Source organism: Vanellus vanellus (genome assembly GCF_965231255.1).
Source record: "Vanellus vanellus genome assembly, chromosome: 1".
NCBI lineage: Eukaryota > Metazoa > Chordata > Aves > Charadriiformes > Charadriidae > Vanellus > Vanellus vanellus.
Genome location: NC_138905.1, coordinates 34,500,728 through 34,520,576, shown reverse-complemented (window position 1 = coordinate 34,520,576; position 19,849 = coordinate 34,500,728). Strand labels below are relative to the sequence as shown.

At 40.8% G+C, this 19,849-nt stretch overlaps 1 protein-coding gene across 1 annotated transcript in view; it reads right to left on the bottom strand.

The window, feature by feature from the left end:
• Positions 1-19,849, bottom strand: part of ANO6 (anoctamin 6) — a gene marked incomplete at its 5' end in the record, with an annotated part of 74,214 nt that overhangs the window by 42,811 nt on the left and 11,554 nt on the right. The window contains one exon of the mRNA XM_082498358.1: positions 4,047-4,123. Coding sequence (XP_082354484.1) covers positions 4,047-4,123 — 77 coding nt within the window. The remainder of the gene's footprint in view (positions 1-4,046; positions 4,124-19,849) is intronic.

Genomic DNA, 19,849 nt, shown 5'->3' with positions numbered 1-19,849 from the left:
TCTAAGTGATCGATAGAGACAACTTTCTGACATTAAGACCAACACAACCATTTACTTGTGGAAGATATAAGATATATATGATACATAAGATACTTCAGGAAGATATGTTTATTTGCATACCACATACTTATGTTGGTCTGTCTCCGTAGGGCCATAAAACTGTTGTGCCTTTAACATTTCTCCTTGTGACTCACATTTGCTAATAACAACAGAGGGCTGTTTTAGTTCTGTTTTTAGCAACAATGAGGTTACCAGCAAGCATTTGTTCAGAAGGGTTTGTTGTGGTTTGGTTTTTTTTTTTTTTCATTTCCTCAACATGCAAAGAAATTTTTAACACGTAACAAACTAAAATAAACTGAGACTAAAGACACAGTAGAAAAATGCGGGGCGTCATTACGGTCACACATTGCTGTCAGCAGAAAGCGGCTGGTAACCGGCCAGGCATCGGGATGCCTTGTCCCCCTGAGCTAAGTTTGGACCAGACACCCACTTGACTTCCTGCCTGAGCGTCACGTCGCTGCTGGCCGCAGAAGGAATTCCAGTCACTCCTGATTAGAGAGAGACCACATGTCCGTACTTTTAAAGACAGGTGACGACAGTACTCTGCTGAAAACCTGCTTTTCAGCACCTCCCGTCCTTCTCTGGATGCAGGAGGTGGGGAATTCACTCCCTTAGACTTCCCTGGAGCCTTCTCGCTGCAGAAATTGCATGTGAGGGGCAGCAGTAAAGACAATTTGAAGAAGTTATCTCCTCCTCTGCAGATGTTGACTTATCAAAAGAAATCTTACTGTTACATCCAAATTCAAACTAATCTACCTATAAAGCAGCTAAGACTGCAAAAAGAAACATCTGAGAGCTGGAAAATGCTTGAATTAAGGCTGCTTGTGCAATTTTGTCTTCCTTGTACATATTGATTATGATACATTACTGAAGTGCACAACCACATGCCATACTTCTACCCTCCTTGAAGTAGTTAGGGAGTACTCCTCCTCATCTTCTTTTTTCAATGTCTTTTTTTTTTGTTACAGCTCATCTAAAGGGCCCGAACTCCTGAAATAGGGATTTCCCTCTGACTATGCCTATGGTACTCTCTTCATAGAATCTCAATATTCTACAAATGTTGAGAAACTTAATTTCACAAGATCCCCCCAGGAGAGAAAGTAACAGTATAACCCGTGTTTTAACGGTGATCCCATAAGGCATCTAGAGATCAATACCAAAACCCGATGACCCGTCTCCTAAATTTGGAGTTTTGACACTCAGGAAATAAACAAAAGCTGGACGTGACTTTGCAAGTCTTGCACAGAAACCCTAGAGCAGAAGCAGGGATAAAGGCCAACTATCAAGGACTGCACTCAGTTTCTCTACTCATAAGAACCTTTCATTTTTTCCCTGCGATTTCCTGCCACATTTACACCTTGCTGAAGTACTACAAACAACATCCTCACAGAATTTGGGCTTTTTGGAGATTAATGTCCTACTCGTGTGCTGAATGAGGCAGGGACCTTGCGGCAATCTTAGCGCGTGATCCTCTAATTAGAGACAGCACCAGAAGAAGAACAAGACCATTTCTATTAGCCAATAACTTACTGAGTTTCTGCTACTCCAGGACGACTTGCAAAATCAAATGCAATTTCTGGAACACTTCCAGCTGCAGAGGATGATCTAAGCTTAGACAACAGGCGCAGTACTTCCCTTCTAGTCAATCATTTAAGGTTAGGCTTCCTATTCACTTTCCATTTCTAGCTACAATGAGCACTAATTCATTTCACGGACAGGCTCACTAGATCTCAATTTTATCTTTCTGGTCCCTCCAACCCACTGAAACTGCCCAGTGGCCGACAAGGAGGACCTGACACAGAAGGAGCAGTGCAGAAAAGATGCTGCTAAAACTAAACAGAAATTACAACTGCTGGTAAACATGAGTAAGCAAAAATAAAAATTGATTTTGGCAGTTGATTTTCAGAAGAAATAAAAATAAGTTCTGCCAAGACTGCTCAGAGGAGAATGTTCTAACCACAAGGTATATGACATTCCAGCTGTTTTGATGCTACTTCGCTTCATATAAATACATAACAAATTTTTCATTGAACCACAAGGAAAGTCTAAGAAGGATTTTTATAATGCCCTGGTCAGGGCACTCAGTTGGGAAATGGAAGCTCTTGGTTCTACCTCATGCTCCAAAAAATGTTTAAATATTTTTCCAGAGGCTGAATCAGCTTGAAATGAAGAACACCCTGCCGCAAAACGCTGGGGCAGGGGTAGGGGAGGTGAGGGTATCCAGCTCCCAGAAGAAAACATTTCCTGGTACTTTGAGTATTTGTTTCCTACAGCACAGGCAGTAACAACCCCCCCAGCCCAGAACTATGACAAATATTTTGCCAGCTAAGCTGCTGGAGCAGCTCCCCAAGGCTCTGGTGCACCTTGGTGCAATGAAGACTGAATCCTTCCCTTCATTTACACTGCTCTACTACTAAGGAAATCTTTTGCCTCTTTCTTTTATGATTCTGTTTCCCATTTCAGTTTGATATGGATCAAAATAGCTGTCAGTTTGGTGGCCAGGCTGAAAAATAAATTCTCGAAACAGCTCCAGTCATAACATCTACATGTAAGACAGGCCAGGCTTAATTCACCTTTTTGAGTTTGAGTTTGAATGCTTGATTGGCATCTTTTAACTTTTAAGCTCTTTTTTCATTGTATTGTATGTTCTCCTATCTGTATAAAGAAAACAGTGTATTTACTTATAGCCAGAGAAATCAGCACTGGACCTCTGCAGTCATAACACAGACCTCCTCTGTCCAAGCTAAAGGGATAACCAGTAGCAGCAGCAGCAGGATGCCATTCCTGGAGTAGGATCTGGTAGATGGCAGTGAAAGAAACGCACAGGCAGGTTCAGTTATTTGTAAATAGCTGATGGTTTAAATGTCTCCTTGAACTGGGCTGACTGGGAACCAGCTCCAGCTCTCACTACTTGGTGGCACCACTACGGTACTTTCTTGAACGATTTCTCTGCGTGAAAACTGTCACGAAGCTCTCAGGTGCTCAAAATTAATTGGTCCAATGAGCAATTCTTGACACTGTTGAACCTGTTTCTTAAACCCTTGTTTCTCGTAACACTGATGCACTTTTAGAGGTAGCTTGAATAGAAAAGACGACCTATACCCACCCAAAGCCAGTGGCGCTAATCTCTCTCATTAGAGTAAGGAAACACAGAACAGGCTTTTTTGATTTATATGGCGTTGTTCTTTTAGCTTTAGGATAAGTACATGATTTTACACCTTTTTTAACCCAGGCTTATAGCTATCTCCTTGTGCAACTGCTGACCACACTGGTACCGTTCTAGGGGAAAAAATAAAATTGGACTTATCAGCATACCAGCCGGGCATCAGGTTGGCAAAGCACGTGCCACGGCAGGGCTTGTTGGGGTCAACTGACCAGCCCTTAGAGATAAACGAGATCCGAGGTGGGGGATCGTCAGCTACAGCCAGAAGCCTGTTAGCTGCAGAAAACGTTAGGCGAGCCAGGGAACTTGAACTTTGGATAAAGGGAACGGACACCTCCAAGTCTTTTTTCTTCTTGCCATTCGGTCTCTGATTGGAGTAAGGAATTTCTAGGTGTCTCCAAGCTTTCTGTAAAAATGAATCCTGAACTCACATGTCAGCCAACTGATACCCGGGTATGCATGAATCTATAGGGTATGTGTGTTCATATGTAGGGTGTGTTCATAACTATTTATCCTTGCATACACACAGAGAAATCCTATACACGCATGTAGAAAATCATATATAGAGAGGATGTGTATGTGTGTATATCAGTTTATAGCAAATATATATTGGTCACTTTTTATTGAGTCCAGTGCCTGTGTCAACCTGCGCTTTCACATCTGAGTCAATGACTTCAGGCACCTTTCGGGAAACAGAGATACAGCAACTCAGATCCAGTCATACAGACAAACTTCACGTGCTGCAAATGCACTGTGCTGACTGTTGCACATCTATACGAGAAAAAATTACAGGTAGTCATAGTTACAGTAAAGAAGTACCCACCCATTCAGGAGTATGAAGGTTTTGCTGATCCGGCACAGTTCCATAAGAGGGAATAATCACTTGGTTCAGTTCCAGGACTAAAAATAAACATAAAAATTTTAAAACATTTTAGCATTTTGCGTGGTAAGTGGGTGTTTGTTTTTTTTTTTTTATTTTATTAAGGGTTTGGGGAGAAGCCACACTTCAGAAATTGCACTTATTTAGTGTTTCAGAGACAGAATGATTGTGGCTCTCACTTCAGTTATGATCAGCAGGTGGCAAGAGAGCAAACCATAAATTTCACCAGGATGACAAGCTAATGCTAGGAGAGCATCCTGACCAAGCTACAGTGATGCAAAGCATCCATTTGCTAGTATGTGCTATTTAGCATTTCAGAAATTCTAGCTACACTCTAGCAGCAGTTAACGTTTATCTTTCAGTTAATTGGGGTACCAGGACTGGCTCCACCTGCACAAATAACCTTAGCTCATGCTAACTGTACTTGTCAGACAATAACAAATAACAGTACCAGAGAATTCTTCAGAAATCCTGGAACGGGTGTGATACAGGCAGTGATGCTGTAACATTCACTCTACAACAGGAATGATTTTCACAGAATATAACAACACACCTACAAGTTCAATGTGTATTGATGCCCCAGTGACTCCTCACCCATTTTGCCAATATCTGTTAAAAACCAACAACCTGCAAACTGGATTGCTTTCCTGAAAATACAGCATAAAATAAAAATGATCTTGTGAAGTATGCTACTCCATGAAACCATTATCAAGCACACTGGGAAAACTGGCCACCAGATCAAGCACTGGATAACGCCTAAATTCATCCTAACAAAGCTGCTGGAAATGAATTACAGAAACACTACAATTGCCGCAAGGTATTGGGTTTAGTTTCTTAACAAATATTTTTGGGTCTTAAGAAGAAGTCAGATAACATCCTGAGGCTGAAGATAACATCAAGTGGCTGAAGGGAGAAGGCTGCTTTCTGTCTATGCATGGCAGGCAGACGGACCACATGTGTTATTTTTAGATCCTTAAAATAGAGAGGTGTCTTAGCCAAGTCAGTCCTGCACTGAGGAAAGGGTCACGGATATCAAAGGTACCTAAATGCCAGTGTTGTCTAGAAAGCATAGCCTCAACTTATCAAAAAATACTATAATACTAAAAGAAAATCGCCAAACTCCAAAATAGTCTATTCTATAGTACTCTTGGAAGGAAAGCTAAACACCCATTAGATACAATGCCAGGACAAACATAACTGATATGCCTGTTTGTTTTGGGTTTGGGTGGTTTTTTTTTTTTTTTTTTTGCTTAAAATCTTCAATGATATGTGGCCAAATTCTCAAGAATTTTTAGGAAGCTTTTTTTTTCACTGATGATGCTCATTTATACCAGCTGAAGATATGTCAAAACACTTAGAAATGGAGCACAACAAGACTGCTCTTTACAAATCAGCAGAATTCTCTCATGGCTTCTAAGCAGCTGAATTCTCTGGTTTAAATAATCTTTCATAGAGTTTGGTAGGGACTTTCTTCCAGATGTTGAGCTGTCAGTTTCCAGATCTCTATTGCGGTGATAGTGTATACTCTGGGGAGGAGACAAAAGCACGCCCATGAATATTTCCATCAACATCGCTTCAGAAACATTTGAGTCATAACCCAAAGGTTGGCCCAGTTGAATAATCAAAGTCCCTGAAGTCTCAAAAGCATTAACATCTTTAGAAATGTTTGCCAGCCTTTAGAGGGAGTGCAGGAAAATGCGGACTAGTGTAGCACACAAACATCACATGCTGAGAGCAGAATACGAGGACTCGGAAAGCACGAGCGTATCCCAGCAGCTACTGCAAGACTGCTGTATGTGCACAACATTATATTTCAATGGCTTCAGCTCAGACTAGTGTGAGAAGGACAAATACATATCCTTGATGTCAGCGTAACCGGCATCACCCTACGTTCCTTAGGGCATTCTTTCTTCTCTATCCGGACACAAATATACGCAGATACAAAGTGCTTCTGAAAACCCACAGAAAAGGGAATGTTTCTGCCCACATATAATGGGGAGGGTGAAGGAGAAATATAAGCATCTTGCTTTGAAATATAAACATCTGCTCTCAAACTCTGTGCACCGCTACACAAAACAAGCAGATGCGGGCACAGACACGAAGGCTTCTGCCAGTCACCGAACTGCAGTAACGAGGATCATGACCTAAAATGGCCTTTTGGTAAGTCCTCACGATGTGAAACTACACACCCCTCATCAGTGCTGCCTAGAAATCCCTTCAGCCAGAACTGAAGAGAAGGGGGAAATGTGGCATTCACAGCAGGATGGATAACTCCAGTTTTCCCAAATCCTGATGGATCTGGGGCTGGCCAGGAACACCCTCTGGAAAAATTTATATGTGAGTACAACTTGCTTCTGCCTCAGTGTCTCTTCCCCACGATATGGCGAGTGTCATGCACACTTTATCAGTATTTAGCATCTCAAACACATTTTTACTTGAAATACTGCTCAGTACAGTCCCTGCGCCATTGGTCCAACAAAAAGACTCATGCAAAAGGCACCTGCTGCCCTCACTTCTTATGGGACATGAGCCCAGAACTTCTCTCAAATTAAATACAGAATAATGTTTGTGTGAAGCCAAAAATACAAAGCCTTGACAGTACCTGAATGTGTACTTAGATAACATTTGTTCTGGCAGTGGTTTGCAAGGACAGCTGTGCCAATTTGTGCAGTTTTTAGCTGGAAGAGGCCACTCTAGTCTCTCAGAAGTATAAAAATGGTACCTGCAAAACCTCAGCTTTGCCAGAAAAAGCTGCCCCCACACAAAGTGCTTTTCCTGCCCCACAAAATCACTTTATTTATTTCTCCCACCTCCCCACCAGCACTATGGTAAAGCCAGTTTTAAGGATGGAGGACAAGAAAGAAAATTGCAGCACAAAAGTTTGGGGCTGGACATCAGGAAATACTTTCTAACAGCGAGAACAGTGGCAGAGCCTGCCTGGGAAGGCAGGTGAGGTCATGGGAGGTCTTCAACATCAGAGATTCTTCAGTACAGATTAATTAAATATCTTGGAACAATCTAGGCCAAGTTGCATCTGGCATGAATCTTAGGAGGATGGCCTAGGTGAGCTTTTGAGGTCCTTTCCAGATTCAGTTTCCTCTGAGTTTAAGTCTTGTCATAGAGTTCTCATAGTTATGTCCAAAAAAGATCATTGTGCTGAGATTTTATATTAAAATAATAGTTCTGCTTACCTATTTCTTCTTCTCCTGTTAATGTTTGGGTCAAAACACATCAAGTAGAGATGCTTATGTTCTGCCACTCAGCCAAGTAAAGTAAAGAAGGTGTAAAGGAACAAACAAGTCTACTGGATTTGTGCTGGCATACTCTGATTTTAATTGGCTGATGCATCAAGTTCTATCTTTAAGCAATCCTGGCAACATATGCTTTTGTCAGAAAATTTTGTCTAATTTCTTTGAATTGTAATAATAGATTTTGAGTTCATGCTCAGTGCTACCAGTCGGTCTTTGACCTAGTCCTTACAAAAGATGCTGTTGTAAAAATTTTAAGTTCTGAATTTGTGCGTGCTACTTTACAAGAACATCTCCGTGGTATCTGAGCTGCCAATACATCAGTGACATTCCCAGCCACCTGGAGATCGTTCTGCAATCCAGGACACTGAACTGCGCTGTCAACATTTCACACCTTACCACAAATATGTCTATACTCCAGTACTACGAAGTCTATGTTGATTACACACTGCTTCTTTATAACCTGTGTACATCCCATGCTTTGGGCCAGGCCATAGGAGATGAATCCTGCTGTTGATTCTATCAGTGATTTGTTTTATGAGCTTTCTCTATGGATCTGTTTTCTCACGGGTCGGCTAGCATCTCTGACTGGATTGAATAAAGATCCTAAAACTCCTTGAGAGCCAACGTAAAATGTCCCGTCTCTTCATTAGTTAATTGATATTGACAGTGGATGCTTTTGCAAGTTCGGTGATCTTCCCATTGAATGATTCAATTTTAAAGGCTTTCATGAACATTACTTAGTAGCAATCTCTACCTATTGCTATGGCAGAGGTGAGAGGCTATGGCACACTGATAGGCATGGAAGCTGCTCTCCCTTTGGAATAAATATAAACAAGAATTAAACCTTTCCTTGGGGTCTGAATTGTGAAATAGTAGAAGCTGCCCAAAATACAGGCAGTAGGGATGAAACAGGTCTTTTTGAGACTGTAAATTAAGAGGCCTGAGAATGGAAAAAAAAAAAAAACGGCGTCCAGAAGAGAAATGAAAGATGCTGTCCAAAAAAACAATAATGACAAGAAAACCGCAAAGATATTGGATAAGCTGATGTTTGAAAAGACCATGGGGCTTGGCTCTAAAAACAAGGACATTGCCAAACATGCCTGAAGCTGCCAAACCTTTCGTGCCAAAGAAATTCTTGGCTATCATCAATTTCATGTCTAACGGCAATAATCAAAGGTGAAATAGGGCAGCAGCACTCTTTAAGCTTGTAAAACACCTACACAGGCCAAATTAATAGGCACAGAATTATTCTGAGAAGTCAAAAAAGGTTATACAACACCACACTCGTAGTACCTGGTACTTCACTTCTCTCAACAAACCGGTGAGACGTTGCAAAGGACAAGATTTCAGCCCTGGCACCAAACATGGTACCTCATGAGCAATCATGCATGGAAAGCCAGGAAGTGATCTCTGGGATCCTCCAGGGTCCCCAGGCATTGCTGCTTTGCTGTAGATATCATATCACCTCTCACTTCCCTCAGAGTATCTCGTAAGAGTACTGACTGTCTGTCACAGAAGTCTGAAAAAGTGTAAGTCCCAAATCCTTACAGGGGGAAAAAGAAATTGATATAATATTGTGCTCTCCTAAGTACAGAAGCGATGTGCTCAAGAAGATCTGCTCAGCCCCTCGGTGGGATTTGCCTGCTGCGTGGGGGTGCCTCCTCCACAAGCAGGGAAGTTTACAGTATGGGTCACAGAAAAGGAGTTGTTGCAAAGCTAGACCGCGGTGCTGGGGCACGTCAACTTATCTGCATTACCTGGCTGCACACACAATGCCATCCCCCAGCAGATGCAGGTGGAAAGCACGGGAGGAAAGGGTAGCAGGCATATACCAAAGGAGAACACTGAATAGATGGCACGCATCAAACCCACGCCCTCGCTTGGCTCACAGCACTGCCCTCCTGTAGCCGTGCCTTAGACAGCAGCATTCACTGCATGCAGAAATGTAAAAACATAAATACACAATTAGACACACCAAGGTCTATTTTAAACCTCAAATAGATTGCAAAAAAAAAAAAAAAAGTATAATAACAAAATACTTCTCTGACTGGCAAAGACCAGGAAATATTTACACGCAATTTCTATCTGAATCGACATGTTCCCTGAAATGTTACTTTGACAGCCCCGTAACCACATTAGAACCGAAAAAGTAGTCATTTGTAAAGTCTATCCGTCCTAACGAAAATCAAATTAAAAGATCGTATCAGGTTTGCCACCGTGAGGCTCAGAGAACGGGATGGAGTCAAATTGTTTCCATCTGGTGGGATAAACAAGAAGATCCAATGATGGTGGGCTTTGCCCAGATATTGCTTTCTGAGTAGAGCTGATCCTGCATCACACACCTCCTCAGAAAACAGACCAACATTGTGGTAGTATCTTCCCATCTCGGCAGGCTGCAGTCATGCTAGCAGAAGATCGGTTTCGTGATACCATCATGCACGGCACCCAGGTGGCAACCAAGCAAAAAGCCCCACCTCATGGGTACCGTCTCAGAGCCCCACCTCATGAGTACCATCTCAGACAGCATGAGAAGGCATTAGGTAAAATACTGGATATGAACTGAGTCCTGGAATGAATGAAAACTACTCTGAAGCCTATCATCTAATCAAGTCAAATTACTTTCACCTTATTTCATAAAAAAGAGCAAACTACTGCTGTCTGGAATAAAAATAAAGTTTCAGAGAGATTCATGTTGTCAAAAAGGATGAGTGTTGACACATCCAAGAGAGGGTACCATGTGAAGAAATGGCAATCACTGTATCAAACCTGAGGAAATAATAATGACGGGAGAACGTCCTTAGCAGGTGAATCGGTCTAAAGATCCAGAGTCATCCCTGAATACCAGCTGGGGACTGCAGTAAAGCCACTGTCCCGAAAGGAACTTTATGTAGATGGCAGCTTCCTTAAGAATGTTCAGTCCTCTGTCTCTTGGTCCAAAAATAACAAAATTATGGTACTGAAGAATATGATTCTGTCCTGACTTTTGGGGAGAGAAGGGGGAGAAGAGGGGGACAAATTTATGCCATGTTGTTTTAAACGCCCCAGAAGATCAAAAAGGCAGAGAACTGACAATACAAAGGAGTTTCCCTACTGAGCAAAGAGTTTGCTTTTCCAAAGCTTAACACTTACCCAGAAAAGTGTGGATATTGTTATAAACGTGACTACAAGCTCTGGGGATATGAACAAAGAAAACTTTGACTATATGCTATTTAGACTAGACAAAACAACGGCCTTCCTTCCTGTTAATTTACATCAGATTATATATATGTGATATTAATTATATATGTATAAATTAATATATTAATTATATAGAATATATAAAAATAAATCTAATAGCTATTAAAAAAGCCCATCAAAACAGATCACAACCCGTTTTAAGGGCTGATCACAGAACAAATATTTTTTTCAGTTAAATGTAACCTATTCAAGCCATATGTAATATTTGCTGAAATCTGAAGTGAAGTAAAACCATCGCACAAGTCAACTTTCTCTAGAAACAGAAACTGTTGGATTGATATACTGTTTTTTGACAGCCACAATCTCTTTCGCTGATGCAGAATATTTCTTTATTGTAATTTATTTCATATGTTCAGTTCATCGTATAGGAGTACTCCCAGAGCTAAGAAACTATTTAGGAGTTGAAAAAGCAAGAATATGTATTTTCCTTTTTAAATCTATGAATCAAAGAAAGAAAGAGACACTGAGATCCATAGCTCTAAAACAAAATTAATCCAGGCCATTAACTTCCTTGAGCTACTTCCTTTGTTAAAAAAAGTCAGTTTTAAATATAAACTATCCTTGATGGTCTTGATCCTTATGTATCAAACCACATATAAAATAGTTTTGTTTAATCACCTAACAGTTTTAAACAACAACAAAAAAAATCAAATCCTCCTTAGCTAGGATGATATGTTAACCTAATTTCTTTCACTTTATAGAGTAAACGAATAAACACAAAGAGTTAAGAGAAGAATGTCTTAGGTTGTCCTTCCTAAATGTAGGTCTGATCTTTTTACCTTGCTCTTTGCCAGGTGGAGACATTATCTTTTTGATGGTTAAAGGTCTGTCTGGGTTGAAGTGACTTTTCCAGACCAGCTCTTCTCTGGGACACAGTCTCTTCTCCACTCACATATGAGGGCACCCATTATAATCACAAATTATCGATGGTTTCACCTCATTCCACCAAAATACTATTGGCTTGTGTTTAATAGCATTCATTCTTTTAAGTTCAGTTATTTGATTGGAATGTGTTTAAATTAGTTTTATTTCATACCTGTAGACCTTATTTGAAGAATACACACTACTAAACCCCATATTCTTCACTTTCTGAAAAGTTATGTATTTGAAGTGAAATTGGATTATTTTTATAACAAACTATACTTAATAACCTATTACTTATAGTTAATAAGAGATCTACACAGCTGCCTTCCGTGTGAAAGTCTTGTTCTCTTCTTATGGATGCCTGCGGTCTTACAATACATGAGAAAACTGATGACTGATTAGTACTGCCAAAATGGCTTTCCAAACTGTCAATAAATTACATTCTTTGTGCATTCAAACAGAGCAGACCTGCAGGTATCATCAACCCCAAACCTCATCTATGCCACATAATAAGAAAAACATCAATTTTAGTTTCAGACGCCCGAGTGTACCCAATGTGAAGCTATAGACGCTGCTGGATCACAAAGGAAGTGAAATGGCTTTCTTGGAACGGGATTCTTTCTTGTTTCAAAGACTATTCTTGCCATCAAGTTATCTTCTCTTACACCTGTGCAAACAAGGGATTGGGAACATGTGGTTTGGCTTTCAAAAAAGAAATACTCTTTCCTGACTAACCCTAAACAGGAAAACATTAAGTTGGGAGCGTAGTACAGAGTGTTGCTACTCTGACACCCCATGTCCTGAAACAGCCAGCTCAGGGTCGGGGTAGCTCACCAAAAACACTAAAGTAATTAGCAGGCAGTTATAGAACAAGAAATTAGACTTTGTGGAAATGATCCTACTGATAGCAATGCCTAAATATTTAAGAGGCACTCATCTGGAAGGTTGACGTGGCTCAGTAACCAAATTGTCAAACAGTTCTTATGTGTCCCGAGCTCGAAGTGGGATGCTTCCCCAAAACCTGTGGCAAAAACCCTAAATCATTTCAATGAGACCTGGACTAGCCCCAACTTCAGCTCCGATAACAAACACTGGGCTAATGAATTTTTAGTTACAAGTCTGTGAATCCAGAATAATCCCCTGAAATGCACACGCTGGCTCCTGGTTTCACTGCTACAACGCACGCCAGAGCCAACCTGTCTGCACCCAGCCTGCACACCGCACACCAGCTGACTGCAAATCACTGCAGAAATTCAGTTGCTAATTAGACTATTCTAAATGCTTTTTTCTGAAGCCCAACAGTTTACCCACCTTCAGCTGAAACGGCTGTCAGAAAGAATTCTTTTCGTTCTCATCTGTCAATAGGCAATATACAGATATAGAAACAATTTTTGGCATTAGAATGTATTAACACCCCCCACCTGCTGTAATTTTAAACAATATTTGGTATGCTTTTTGCTTGTACACGGAATGCATCCATGTCAAATAGCTAGCTAGCTTTGTCAGAGAATAAACTAATGGAATAAACTGATTAAGTCAGAAGGCTTCAGACTGATAATCTTTCCAGGCATTAATCTCAGGTTGGAATACAGGCTTGAACCATTCTCTCTTCTCCACATACACCTTCTTATAATCTATTAAGTAATGTAATTATATTAGACTGATGCAACAAATAAGCCTTCTTAAATTTTTTCGATTAAGGGCTGCTCTGTTTCAATTATATATGGAATTGGGTAGAAAACTGGTGTAATGTTGACTGTCAAATAAGCCTGTTTCATTATTGATTCAAACTACATCACATTGTTACACACTGCAGCACACATACATACATACTTTATTTCTTTCATTTTTAACAAGAGTGCAAACATTGTCATTCCTGCTGTCAAAAATGCAAGTTCTTACTTTCTAGGGTTAAGAAAAATAACTATCTATCTCAGTCACATTAAGAATGTAAGACATAAGGGATCAGCTGGGTCACTGAGTCCAGCACCAGCTTACAGATAACTTTGATTTTTAGTTTCATTAGTATCTTCTGAAAGAAAATTTTCTTTACTTGGAATAATCTTTAAGTCTGAAAAGGGGATCAAGAAGAACAGGCTGCTGTTTTTCGCTTGCAGTAAATAAAATCCAGGTGGCAGAGGATGAGATCCACTAATTCTAAAAAACCCGAAGGGCATTAGGACAGATTTGCAGAAGGTGTTAGGCCGTTAGGCATATAAAGTTACAGATAAATTCCTGCTGAGGTATTCAAAAGTGTCCAGGCAGACTGACAGTTTATATACCAAATTACATCAAACACAGCATATGGCCCTTAGTGACCAGAACCAATCCATCAATTTCATTAATTGAGTCATCAATTTCATTAACTACAGTTAATGTTTCCCTTGCTTAATAAATTATTTTAAATGCTAAATGTTTTATAAATGCACTTTCTTCTTATGTATACAGCATATTTAAAGTAACTAATAAACACGCTTGCACGCTGTTTTTCTGTATAGTTAATTAACTCTACTTACCAGAAGATGCATCAAAATACAAGCTCAGGATAAATAGTTATTATCTAGTAGGTAAGAAAGAAATCATTCAACAACAAATTAAAAATGAGAGCAAGTGTGCATTGAGCTATATACCTGCTGAAATTAAGTGTGTGTCTATGAAATTAAAGAAGGGATGTAGGCGCCTAAAACAGGATTTGGGTGTAACCCAGACGTTAAGGTCTGGAAATACAAATCAAAACACGCGGCTGTGCAACTGCTGGTGAACAGGAGCCTCCTGCATTTCCCCTGGGGGTCACTGGGGACCAGGATGGGTGTAGCCCCTGTGGTGCCTTCAGCACTGTCATTATTCAGCATAACCAATAGTTTTACTGTCTTAGCTGCTCTATCAATCAACAAGAAAAACCTCTTTCTCTTAGAAAGCCTTTAAAATAAAAATTCAAAACATGATTAAAAACTCTATACAGGTTACTACTTATTACCACCTGTAAATTAAATCAGTAACTTCAATCATTCCACTTTGGTTAATACTGCTCTGCATGGTAGAATCTGGTTTTCAGAACTCTTAAAAAAAAATACAGAAATTTATAGCTAAATGTGGCAAGTGAGCAGATCAGTAAGACTCCAAACCCAAACTCACAAACACTGAAATAGTGCTGGTTCAGGACTGTCTGTCACCACTGATGCTTACTTTAAAGAAGACAGAGGAAGGGATTGGATCCTGGTCTTCCCATTTTAGAAGTGGTTCTTACTACATGAAAGGTAAAAAGTGACACCACTTGATCCAGCACAGGAGATGCTGGTGGATTTTAAAGCAAAGGAAGTAATTTTTTATTATACATCCCAAATTGTTATCCTTTTTGTCTTCAGGACCCCATCTCCTTTCGTATACCAGGTAGGGTTGTAATGAGGATGAGTCCAGGACTGGTCAAGGAGGAGGACTTGTCCACCTAGACCTTTAACTTGGTTTTGCAAAAGATGGATACGCTATAGAGACTGTGGGAAGATTGAAAGGAAGAAAGATTATCTGATCGTCAAAGATTATCTGATTGGGTAATCTGTCCGAGGTTGTGTTCAGTCTTGGAGAAGCGGCCTCTGCTCCAGCTTCAGCATCTAACAGATGTGATGCTGAGCAAGATACTTGAACAAAGCGTTGCCCGGCTTTCCACCGCAGAGTTTTCGGGCTAACTGCCCGGGGTGTGACATCCGGGAAGCTCAGCGCTTTCACAGCAGAGCTGGCAATTTGTCACTAAGTTAACTGGAGAAGTACGGTGCGGTACTCGGAATCAGCAAGATTGGGAAACGCTCTTCTTTCTGCAGAATCAGTCCCAAAGCTTTTGTGATCGGTGAGCATTTGTTTTTTGGACAACCTTGCATGAAACGCAGCGAGTTAGTTTATCAGCCGTAAACTCAGAACAGTGTTAAGACCTAATTGTACAAAAGTGGTCGAAAATGAATTATTTTCTCGTGGCCCTGCCGCAGACACGTTCCAGGGAGGCCTGCTGTGGGATGCGGGCTCTCTCTGTTCAGCGCCTTCTCTTTGCACAGCCCACTCAGAAGTGTTTTACATTCCCCACATCTTATCACTCCAGCAGCCTGCATTCCTATCACATGGGTCCGGATTCCTGAAACTCCAGCTCTCCCTAAAAAGGGAGTTAAGGCAACCTGACACTCTCGTCCCTGTCGGATATACTGTCAGATGTGGTAAGAGCACCATAGAAACACAGAGGGGGGAAAAGGAATGAAAATGCGCAAGGCTTAGATAATTGGAGTTAAACAAGGCTTGGAGCCATGCTCCTAATGAGGAAGATAAAAAGAAATCTGCAATTACTACCAGTTTACTGAATGAGGCAGTGGACTTAAGAGGAAAAAAAGAACAGTATGATTGTGTAATTAAAAACTGTAACACGCATGCAAACAAATGGCAGGGAAATCGAAGTTGCCTGGGCAACGTTAATGCTGACGTTGCCCAACTTCTAAGTGCTTGACTTCACAACCTTAATGGTAACAATTTTTAGACATAATATATAATTAGCCACAGCCAATTAGGGATGCTATGGCTCCTGCTGGTAACCGGTAATATTTACACTTAAATATGGAGAAAGATTACTGCTGGTTATACTGTATTATTTAATTATACAGTCAGTTTAGAAATGAAATTATATCTGAAGCATTTGAGAGATTCCCTTGAGCAGAAGTGATGGAACAATTATTACTGCAATTTGGCATGAGGAAACTTTGCTGAAAGTCTAGAATTTCACCTAATCAGACAATTTGATTAGTGATCCATGTGTAGGAGCACTCTGTGCTGCTGCTGAGTAATTTCAAAATGCACTGTAAGAAAAGTAATCATAATAACTATGGACACTTTTCCTTAGCAACTCGCGTATCAAATTTATTAAGTTTCAAAAGTCAATTCAGAATAATGTAATTAGTGTAAACTCAGTACCATGATGGAAAAAAAACCCAGTGCGTTTTAGCTTATTACAATCACTATGAATATAAAGTTCTGGTTTCTGCTGACAATTCAATTCATGATGCCCAGCAACTACAGCTGGTCAAGGTCTGACAGCTTCATGCCAAACAGCTGTGGCTTTGAAGACACAGAGGTTTCTAAATTACTTTCTGGGAAAAGAGGCATTAACAAGAAGGATGCCTGTGTGCACGTGGCTTTCTAGTAACAGTAATGTGGGCAGACTGATGGAAAATAAGAGTATGCTCTTTCTGCCTGGCGTTGAAAAGTCCAATATACAACTAAAGGAAAGAAATAGATGCATGTGAAAATACCAGCTCAAGAAACTTAGACACACAGGCACATTTGGAAAATACGAAGGCAATAAAACCAAACTTCAGAGTGATCACAAACATTTTTCCCTGGACTTTGAGAACCTGGAAGTAGAAGGAGGTAAGGCCTCAACAGTTATTCCAGTCCTCTTACAAGACAAGGATGGAAAAACCCAGTGGATTCCTTTGGAGAGAAAATGCCATGCTGAAGGTCCTGGTGATTTCGGTCACTGGTAAAGAGGCCCCAGCTTTAGGTGATGGGAATGTACAGATCAGACATTGCACATTTACCAAACCAAGCCTTAAGCTGAGGCAGGGTTGGTAATGCTACCAGCTTACCAAGGTAATGCCACCATCAGACCACACCTGTGGCTGCAATTAGCCTCTTGTTGGGATGGGTGATCTGTGATCTGGCTTGTAAGCCTGATTGGTGGCTTGTCCTTTCTATCAGATGTAAGATGGCAACGCACCACTTGCCTGTGGTCATTCAACTGCAGGCCTTAGCGCTAGCTCCTGTCTTTTGTCCTTGGACAGACTGCCTGCTCCCAGTCCTCAACTTTATCTTGTAATGGACTCTTTGGCCTATAGCCTGCCTCTGTCCATGCTCTTGCCTTGCCTTTTGACTGTAAGGCTGCTCACTGGTTTTGCACAAGGTCAGTGATTTTTAAGAAGCAGAGAGTATGTGCAGCCAAAGAAGAACAAGGGCACATAAGAACACAAGACTGTGCTTATGGATCACCTCAGTGGTCCACCTAGCCCAGCCTCCTGTCCCCAAGAGTGACCAGTGGTGCTCTGGGCCAAAACCACGATTCAGTGTTCTGAAGTGTAAGATGAGGGCATGGAGGCAGTGAAGCTCCCACAGTACACAACCAGACAGAAGCAGTATATTTGTGGTTTAGATAATCTCGTGACTTTTTAATTAATTAATTTCTCTCTCCAGCTTTTGAACCTGCAACTGCTTCTTACACCTCTTGGCACTGGGAAGAGTGAGGAGCAGTAAATTTTTATTCACCTCCACTCCATGAGGTGGCATATCAGAAATCTTCTCAGATACATTACATATTGCTACAGACTCCGAGGCAGATGCCACAGAGACTTGAGGAAAAGTATCAGCAGTGCTGCCCATGGGACAACGGGAGCTTTTTGAGTGCTTGATGCGCAACGATGTTAATAATGTACTGGGTATCTAGATATTAATTATGTCACCCTGAGATTTGTGCTTATCAGCACCACATATAGAAGGATCATTCTCTGGGCAATGTCATACTTCAGATTTCAGCACGGTCACCCACCACCATTGTGAATAGGTTTTTCAGAGCAGGAACAGCGGAGACAGCTTTAGACCCACCAAAGTAAGCACATGCTAGTGTGGTGTAAAGTGCCATTTCTAGACCTCTATAACAATTGTTGCACCTTCCTAGAAGATTAGCCACACCGGAGTGAGTAAATTCAATCTAAGAACTTGTCAGGAAAGAATGCAGATGAATTTTAAAGTCCAAGTCTGCTTTTGATTGGCAGGTAACATAAAAATGTGGAAAATAGGTATTTTGATAGCTTATCTCAGGAGGAAGCAAAAGAAGTCAGGACTATATACTAATGACGCTGATGAAAAATGACTGGGTTTGAATCTCAGATACCATTCAGGTATAACAAAACCAAGCAGCAAAAATAATAAGGAGGAAAAAGCCAAACAAAAATTCCCTTGTTTTCCTCCTATCTCACCTATATCACAGTGCAATTCCATGAAATCTTAAAAAAAGCCCACAAAAGAGGAGATGCAAGCTTTGCTTTGGAAAGCATGGAAAGACATTTTACTGTGGTGTCTATAAAGAGTCCCGCTAATCTGTTTTATGATGTTATGATCATACTAGATGGCAGTAACACAGAAACAACCATCGAGCTTGCTCATGTCATACAACATCACCTCATGGGAGTACAACCAGTGCTGAGAGACCCAGCCATATTCCTCTTCACAAACTCATTTCCACTGAGACTCTAATCCATTTCTTCAAAACTGTGGAAGTGTGAGGATGTAAAAAATCAGTTTTCAGATGAAAAAGAAAACCACGCAGCCTCTACAGAGTTGTTTTTCATTTAAGCTTCAATAAGGTTGCTTACATGTCTCATTATAACAGTAGAAGAAAAGCAAGTGTGACGGGCTGATACGAGGCTAGTCATAATCCCTTGACATTGGCTATGCTGAGTTTTGTTTTATTTTTTAAGAGGAGACCACAGTGGCTTTACTGCAGACTGTATTTTTTGTGTCAAAGGGAACAAATATGACCTTTTGAAATGTGTGAATCCAGCTCATAGACTGTAAGGCAAGAAGGTACCAACAAGGTCATCCAGTCTGATCCCTGTTACACAAGCCAGAGGATTTGACCTCCTAGCTCTTGTGTCAACTCCAACTTCTGTCTGAAGGCAAATAAACTTCTCAGTTCCAAAGATTTTACTGAATTGAAGACTGATAGAATGATATCAAGGAGACCTCTTAAAATGGACAACAAATCAGGATCCGGTAAATCCATCCAAAAAATTTTCTTTCTGTGCAGCACATAGCAGTGATGGGATATGTTCATGCTGAACTCACACCGCTAGGATTTCAATGGTCACCTTTCCTGTAGCCAGACTTTGGTTTAGGTTAGTATCTGCAAAGCGGAGCAATCCCCAAACACGAAATCACCAAATGAGTCCTCTCTTCCCTGTTTGCTGCAGGTTGGTACTTTGGCTGTGCAGTCCCTGAGAGCACCTTATGTCACTTCTGAGCAACATTTCTCTTCTGCATGAGTCAAGTCTGCTCATATGGAGTCAAACTCAGCACTCTGAAGGCCAAGGCAATCACTGACCCTAAAGGTGGCATGATAAAATGAAGAAAATAGTGAAGGAAATGAAAAAGAACTGAAAGACTCTTCCTGAAAGCAAACCGGATTTCTCTAGAGCTTATTTTTTGCATGCAAGGTGTTCTTGCTGTGTCCTGAGGAAGGTGACCTGAGGAACATCCTGTTGAGGACAATAGTCACTGGGTTTGTTCAGTGAACTGTATGCAATGAGAGATGCAGAAACTCCTCTGATAGACACATTTGGTCTTATCCTAGAGTGTAGGATAAACATCTGT